Source organism: Oryzias melastigma, linkage group LG11 (assembly GCF_002922805.2).
Source record: "Oryzias melastigma strain HK-1 linkage group LG11, ASM292280v2, whole genome shotgun sequence".
Taxonomy (NCBI): Eukaryota; Metazoa; Chordata; class Actinopteri; order Beloniformes; family Adrianichthyidae; genus Oryzias; species Oryzias melastigma.
The window spans coordinates 5,599,903-5,608,148 of NC_050522.1; the positions used below are offsets into that span (position 1 = coordinate 5,599,903).

Genomic DNA, 8,246 nt, shown 5'->3' on the forward strand with positions numbered 1-8,246 from the left:
GGCTAATTTGGACTTTTTATATTTATTGTTAATTTTTGTTCCAATTTGTAATTTAGCCAATATTTCAGCTACATTCTAACTTTTTTGGCAAATTTAGGCCTTTTTTCCATTTTTTTAGACTGTTTTGGTGATTATTTAGTACTTCAGCTACATGCTAGCTGCTTTGGCTAGTTTAAGCTTTCTTTCAGTTTTTTAGGCTATATTGAAGTGGCCAAATTCAGCTTACAGCATTCACTCTAGCATCATCACAGGTCATGCTATTTACATACTTAATATTTATGTTCAAAAGTTATGGTTTTAACGTTTTAAAAATGTAATTTTAGCGTGTTCATAAAATGTTTATCCTGTTCGGCCCGCGACCTAAGGTGCGTTTTTAGATTTTGGCCCCTTGTGCGATTGAGTTAAACACCCTGCAGTAATGCATCTTTGCTAAAGACTTGTTCCAATGTTCATAATTGTCTAATCCTTTCACAGGATAATTTGCACTTAAATAAACTGACCTAGATGTATTACCTCTAGAAGGTGTCTGGCGGTTGGCCTGTCCACACACTAGAAGGTTCTGCTTTGATTTCTGATATCCGGAACAGATGGAGGAGACCTCACAGGGGATTTTTTCCACTCTCCTCACATGGGGAGCCCTACTGTGTTGGCAATACTTTGGCCAGTGAGGAAGACCTCGTTTCTCTTCCGCAGCATTGGTCTTGGGATTCCCATGACTCGATTCAGGAAACAGGGAGGGATTCGCCGGGGGCTGGAGGGCCGGGAAGTCCGCCAACAGATCATAGACTTGTGCCCTGACTCCAGGGCGTTTTTAAGGGGAAGGGGAACCACCCACCGATTGCTCCCCAGGGCCGAGGGCTCAGTGGGATGGAGGAGACGGCCAGCCTGGTTTGTGGATTTTGGAGGGAAGCATTTGTGAGGATCCTGCTCTGTGTCAGAGCTCGGACCGTTGGAGGCCTGCACTGTTTCATTTTCCTCCACCTCATTTGTGTCACTCAGTGAGTCAGCTCCACTGCTATCAGTGCAGCAAATTCGCACCCCAGGTAGAGGAGGAAAATCATCATCATTACTTCGATTGCTGTCGGAGCCACTTTTCGTATCTGGCTCATCTTCACTCTCACATGTATCCCTGGTTAGTTTAGCAGGGAAGTGTTGGCCGTGCCCCTTTCTGTGATCTTTGTCTCGTCTGCTGCTTCCAGTGGCACGCTTCTTCTCAGGCGGTACTTTGTCCTATTGTGACAAAGTCCTGATTTAAAAACAGACTCCAGGAAACCTGCATGCAAAGCAGAGATTGCCTTACCAGCTGCTGTCTCTCTTCTTCGCCTTTATCCGCTTTCACCTTTGCTTTCGTCGCAGGGCTTGTCACATGTGCGACTCTCGAAGCATGTGCGAAGCCTGAGGTATTAAGTGAAGGGAGAATGAAGCCACTGAGGCATTGCTTCTTGTCCTCCTTGTACTGCATGTGCAGACCCGTGTCATCTGTCTCTTTCTGCTGCTTCTCAGTCCTGACAAGGAAGGAAAAACACCAACAGGAGTGGGAGTGTGATGGGATGCATGCTCTCTTCATGTGACAGGCTACCGCACTTTGGTTCTGCTTTCTAATCATTTTCCATGTTCTGGGTATGATACCGCAGAGTTCAGATTAAAGTGGGACAACCAACACCTTTTTCTTTTCTCTGCAGTTTGAAAGGAATACATACTGTGTGTCTAAATTAAACATCATTTAGCCTCTTTCTTAAACAAATGAGTGTCATTGGTCTTTGGGTAAAGTCTCACATGTCCCAGGAATGGGTGGACCAAAGGCCAAGTCTCCAGTGTCATTATTTTATTTTTAAGTATTTTTTTTGTCTGTAAATTCCTAATTTTTCTGTAATTTTCAAGCATGAATTTAGGATCTTTCTATATTTTTATTTTCCATTTTATTACAGAAACCACAGCTGAAAATAAAATACTCTAATTTATCACTTGTTGCCGTATTTTGATCTATTTTTTTTGAGAAATAACTTTTATGGGGTATAATATATTGGGTAAAAATTATCCGGCAAAAGTGATGGTGTAACTTTTTAAAGCAAAAGTGTTCTAGGGGTAAAGAGTTGCATTTGTGCAATATAAGATCAATTGTAAACTACAAAACTGCATGCTTGGTTTAAAGAATATTTTTTTTTTTTTGTAGTGACAAATTCTTAATTTAGTAAAGCTCTTTACTTGTATTTTTTTTTCAGGTATTTAGTGCTTATAGATGCAACATCTGGCATTATTGTATCCTAAAAACTAATGAAAAACTAGGACCCCACGGATATAAAGGTATGTCCTTTTCAAAACTTAGATTTTTTAGGGTATCTATGACAATATACTGACGGCCATTCAAAAAAAATTTACCAAAAATCTATGAAAACACATGAATTACTTACACTAGAGATTTAAAGCATTTGTCTTCTTAAAAGTAGGGTTTATTCAGACTGGATAGGTTGACTTAATTTGATCCAGATCAAATCCTGAACCTTGCATTTGGTGTGAATTCAGATTGCCGTCAACTAAACCACCTGGTTAAAAATCTCTTCAGTCATTGGCCATAAAATATGGAGGCCAGGATAAAACAACAATAGAAAGAATAATAGACGTTTTACGCTTTGTAATCCTCGTCATGATAGTTCACTTATTCAAACTTTATATTTCTTTGATCATCTGTCAACATCAGCTTCAACACTTTTTACTGATGCTTTGGTGCGATGGAGACGTGCTGCAAGACGGATAACTGAGGAGACGACAGCTATGAAGGTACGCTGAGTAGAGTTTAGGACATATAGACTGTTGGGAGAATCATGTGTATCACGTTAAAAGTAGTTTTATTGTAGTTTATATTTTGTGTCTCATTCTTGCTCTGGTCCTTTGCTACGGTGGCCGTTTGGGTCCAGTTGTTCCACTCTGAGCCTGGAGTGTATTCAGACTGAGAAATCTAAGAGTGACTGGAGTTCAGTCCGATTGGAACTGAAAGATGGGTCACAGAGCGGTTCTTGGTCCCAGACTAGGGTCAGCTTTGGTGTATTCAGACAGAAAATTTGATCCAGATTATCAGGGGGAACTAATTAACCCTAAATTTGATTTTCAATATTGAGATGAAAACTGGAAGTATGTTTCAGCTTTTGTCATTGTAAATATACTTTGATTACTTAGTTTTGTTCTAATTTTTAATGAAAAACCATAGTGTAGAAAAAAAATATTTTTGAACTTGCTTATTATTTTGTAATATATGGCCTGACAAAGAAGTTTAAAGTCAGAACTTTTATATGTTCTCTACAAATATCTTACTTTTTCCATGGAATGATGAATATGGACAAACATTGAAGTAATAACTAGATTTAACCTTTTAAAAGCAGAACATTAATCCACAAATATTCTAAAAAGTAAACGGAATTTTGACATGAGATGCATATTGTGGATTTTTACTCTTACTTTCGTGTTTGGGAAAATAATTTTAAGCTGCAAAGACATCTTTCTTTACTAAATAAATAAAATAATGTAAAAAAAAAAAAAGTTTTCTTTTATTACCTATTTTTAACCATCCCCCCCCACCCAAATTTCAATCCGTTTTTATGAATCAATTCCAAACAACAATGTTACTTTTTTGCACACCAACAAATAAAGCCCAATTCAAGATTAGATTTTGTCCTGTATAATTTTGCTTATTGAATCTGATTCTGCCTCTAATAACATCAAACCTAACAAAATTTCAACCAAAAAAAAAGAAAAACCCAAGAAAAAAGAATACATTGACATCATTTCCTTTGTTCTTTTTTTGGAAATGGTTCAGTTACAAAAAAACTCAACAATCACAGAAATAAAATGATTTTCTGAGACTTGTGGGTAAACTGGATCATTTTAGAGTAGTAGCATCAAACAATTTAATTGATGCCTTTGAAAGAAAAGGTCATGGTATAATTCTTTTGCTGGGTGTCCTCTTTGAGCTCTTTGGAACCATAACTTCTTTAATGACTGACAGAAATACACAGTCTTCTATGATCGGCTGGTGAGCAGATGGTACAAATCGACATTTCATCTGATACCAGGTACCAATATGGGATATGTTATAAACTCAGACGATCTTCCATTAAACACCCATTTTGCTTAAGTTAGACCACTCGAAGTGGAAGTAAACTGTTGAAATGACTTTGACACAACAGCCAATACAATTAGTATCACAGCAGTAAAAGACAGTTTCCTGAAGGGGAAATGATCAAAAGTAACTTCAGACTAGAGCTAAATATCATATATATATATATATATATATTGGTCTTTAAACTACTGTTAAAAGACTTTAAAGGTCCGAAACTGAAATGTGGTTCAAAGCAGTGAATTAACAATGAGTCGAGACAAAAAATTGAACACACAGATTGTCAGCAATAAAAAAAGAGTGTGAGGCGTTTGCCATACCAAAACAATCATGAGTCTGAACAAACAGTGATTCAATCATTGGTTCCATGCAGAGAACAGTTGTGTCTATAGATCAGTGCTTTAAAAAAAGCCTTTCTGCACAATTCTTCTGTTTTGCAGCAGCTTAGATAATAATAGTGGTTAGTAATACATGGAGGAATTAATATTATTGCTGTTATTTTATCTTTGTAGTTCTTGTACTGGTATAATAAAAGATCTGTTTCTTTAAATTATGAAAAGTGTTTTACTTCTGCTGAATATTGCTCCAAAGTAACACAAAGGGACTTCATTTAGTGCCTCATTGCAGAGGGAACGTTTAGACAGTTTCAGAACGGCGGCGTGTTGCGGTACCACGTGGACCATCAGTCTTACCAGCCGCGCGTCTGCTTGTCCTTCAGGACCTTGGCTTTATTCGGGGTCGTCCTTGGTGATCTTTCATGTCCATCTGTCGCCGCCATCGCTCGACTCCGGATGATTTTACAGGCACGATCCAGGTCGTCTTCAGGGACGTCCGGGTGAATCCAGGTGGATCGTGGGAACGGAGGGTATGCGTTAGGAAAGCGCTTTCCTGGAGCCTACATCGTTTTGTTTCCCTCTATCCATACACTATATTTTGATGCTGTTTATTCTTTTGAAAAAACAACAGTTCGTCTTATAAAAAGGAGCGTTTTATAAATGGATTCATTCTGGTGGGTCGCAGCAGTTTTGGGAGTGATTGTCAACATGTTTGGGCGTTATCGTAAATGCATGTCGTAGCTGTAGTTTTGTGTTTTTTAGGTTGGGAGTTAGCGTAGTCATAGCAACGTTTGTTTTAGCGCTATCTGTCTGTTTCGCAAACAGGATAGAGTGTAATTGTAAGTACGCTAACACGGCTAACATGAAGCGATGTCGGACTGTTTTTTTTTGTTTTGTTTGTTTTGTACCTGTTACCAAAAAGGGTGTGAGTTTGTGTAATCACAGTAACAATTGTTGTACTATCATGGCTAACACTTCTAGAGTAGCTAATGTGTAGCGTGTAACAAACAAGTTCTAGAGTTACAGTAAACGCATTTAATGAAATGTGACTGATGGACTCGTCTCTGACTATCTCTTAATGCACCTTTTATTTCGCCTTATATCTGACATAAGTTTGAAACAGATCATATATGAACGGTCTGCCTTATAATCTGGTGCACCCCTCCACCCCCCTTAGTGTGGAAAATACAGTACATTGAGTTTCAGATGGAGAGGGAGATACTAAGAACTAACTGGAAAGAATCAATGAAAACCGCCATGTTTGGCTTTGAAGGTAAAAAAATACAGGATTACGTTTTATTTTATTTAATTGTTAACTAAATGTAAAAAATGAAGAAGAAAAAAAAACATAAGTATTACACAATACTGGGGTTTAGTGGGGCTATAGAAAAATTTACTTTTCCCCCAAACCATCCTTACAAATGTCCATCCATCCATCCATGCATATTTTCATCCATCCAGTCATCCATCCATCCATTCATCCATCCAATTATCCAACCATCCATCCATCCATCCAATCATCCATCCATCCAATTATCCAATCATCCATCCATCCAATTATCCAATCATCCATCCAACCATCCACCCACCCATCATCCATCCATTCGTCCATCCATCCATCCAATCATCTATAAATACATATTTTCATCTATCCAGTCATGTACTAATCCATCCACCCATCCATCCAATTATCCATCCAATTATCCAACCATCCACCCACCCAATTATCCATCCACCCACCCAATTATCCATCCACCCACCCATCCATCCATGCATATTTTCATCCATCCATCCATCATCCAATTATCCAATCATCCATCCACCCATCCATCCATCCAACTATCCAATCATCCATCCACCCATCCATCCATCCATCCGTCCAATTATCCAATCCTCTATCCATCCATCCATCCAATTATCCAATCATCCATCCAATTATCCAATCATCCATCCAATTATCCAATCATCCATCCATCCATCTATTTTCTTAACCTGCTGTGAAGGTCCCCACAGTCACACACCTTTACAAACTCACAGTCACACCTCGAGACAATTTAAAGTCATCAACCAACTCGTGTGTTTTTTGGAAAACAGGAGGAGTTCCTGGAGAAAACAGACGCATACACGAGGAGAAACTCCAGACAAAGAACCCAACCAGGATTCAAACCAGGGCCTTCTCAGGACCGTGCTAACCACTGCACCACTCTGCAGCGTTGTCCCAAAACCTTTCAGGTAATTAATCTTACTACCTCTATTTTATTCACCGTGTTGCATAGATGTCGTGTGTGTGTGTGTGCTGATTTCACAGATAATTCTTCCTGTCAAACTCTAAAACACCTCATAGACATTGAACAGTCACTTATTTTTGAAAGTGTATTTTATTATCCATCTGCTGTTTTTATGCCATTTCAATTAGCAAAACAATATAGTTTTTTTATTTTACTTTATACCAAAAACCCAAATGTGACTATGTCTGAGACTTACAATGACAATGCCACAAAGAAAGCATCATTTGCTTTATTGAATCTGCTCATGAATGAAAATAAACAGGTTTGATATATCTATGGATATTTTTAATGTTGAATCTAATTGTTTCTTTGTTAATAATGTTAACATTTGCTTGAAATCAATCAATACATTTATTATAATTCATATTAGTATTCTTATTTGGATGTTGACAGGCTGTCTGTGACCTTGGCTGGACACGAGCACCTGCTGCCCCGGTCAGGTTCACGTGCAGCCCTCCTCTCCTCCGCTGACTCGCCTCTGAAAGTGCTGGCATGTGAACCGACAGGAGGCTCGGTGTGAACGGCAGAGGGAGGCGGGTGGAAGAGGGAGTGCGCGCGCGCGCTGGGAGAGAGAGGGAGAGAGAGAGAGAGGTCTGCAGTCTGATTCTTGGCGTCGCGCAGACCCAAGACGACGCTGTGGCCACGCGCTGCGATCCCGGGATTACTTGCGCGGCTCGGTCCGACCCGTTCACTGACTGGAAAGGCTCCGACGGTGACCGACAACTTCTCCGTCAGGTCCTCCTGCATCCGGGAATCCGCCGCGCGGCTCTCCCATCAGTCTCCAAACCTGGAATATCGACAGATGATTGTATGAAGTGGGAATAAAACAGACAGACGGACAAACAAGTGCTGCGGGAGAAAGTGAAGGGAGCTTGTCTGGGTTCTGTGGTTCTGGTTCTGGGAGGATCTGTGGCATATGTGGAGCAGACGAAGGATTCTGGTGGTTTTTTTCCCCCTCTCCTCTTCTTGGGCACATCACTGACCACTTGTCCCCCCCTCCGTGGCTTCTTCTACCCCCCCTACCTTCTTCTTAAGACGTGAAATTTATCTTCTGAGAGAGACACTGAACCCCTCAGTCCCCGCATGACATGGTTCAGTCCAGCTGCGAGATCCGAGCCTCCTTCATGCATTGGGATTTTTCTCACCGAGTGAAATTCCCCTTTCTGAGCATCTGAAAAAGTCACCGCGCCTGCCAAACCAGAGGAAAAAAAAAAACCCCCGCCATGACCACCGCTTCCAATCTGGACGGGGCACCGGGACTTGGGAGGAAAGTGGGATGCGTCTGCAGGAGGAGAGGGGACGGGATCCGGGGGGTGTCTGCGATGAGGGCTGGAGTACAGGCGCACCACTGGAGCCGGCTGCTGCTGCTCCTCTACATGGGGCTTCTGGCCCCCTCAGTGAAGGGTAAGTCCCCCCCACTCCCCATCTTTAGAGCTGAAGACATCCAAATGCAGCAGGCTTGCCCTAGACTCCACCACCCACCCTCCCCGAGCCCTGACTGAATGCAAATCA

The 8,246-nt window shown here is 40.8% G+C and overlaps 2 protein-coding genes across 6 annotated transcripts in view; one reads left to right on the forward strand and one right to left on the reverse strand.

Annotated features, from left to right (window-relative positions):
• Positions 1-4,980, reverse strand: part of LOC112162245 — a 9,209-nt gene extending 4,229 nt beyond the window's left edge. For 2 of the 5 annotated variants that reach the window (XR_004948671.1, XR_004948673.1), the window contains exons 1-3: positions 4,804-4,980; positions 1,301-1,505; positions 514-1,230 (exon numbers count right to left, since the gene is read on the reverse strand). Coding sequence is in view for 2 of the 5 variants with exons in the window: in XM_024298006.2 (XP_024153774.1) it covers positions 836-1,230; positions 1,301-1,505; positions 4,804-4,889 (686 nt within the window). In the remaining 3 variants the exon portion in view is untranslated. Of the gene's footprint in view, positions 1-500; positions 1,231-1,300; positions 1,506-4,803 lie in introns of all 5 variants that reach the window. The other 3 variants (XR_004948672.1, XM_036214274.1, XM_024298006.2) reach the window with 3 other exon arrangements.
• Positions 4,981-7,934: 2,954 nt separating this feature from the next.
• csmd2 (CUB and Sushi multiple domains 2) overlaps positions 7,935-8,246 on the forward strand; it is a gene marked incomplete in the record, with an annotated part of 326,634 nt that continues 326,322 nt past the window's right edge. Inside the window, 1 exon segment of the mRNA XM_024297994.2 lies at positions 7,935-8,138. Within this exon segment, the coding sequence (XP_024153762.1) occupies positions 7,958-8,138 (181 nt within the window).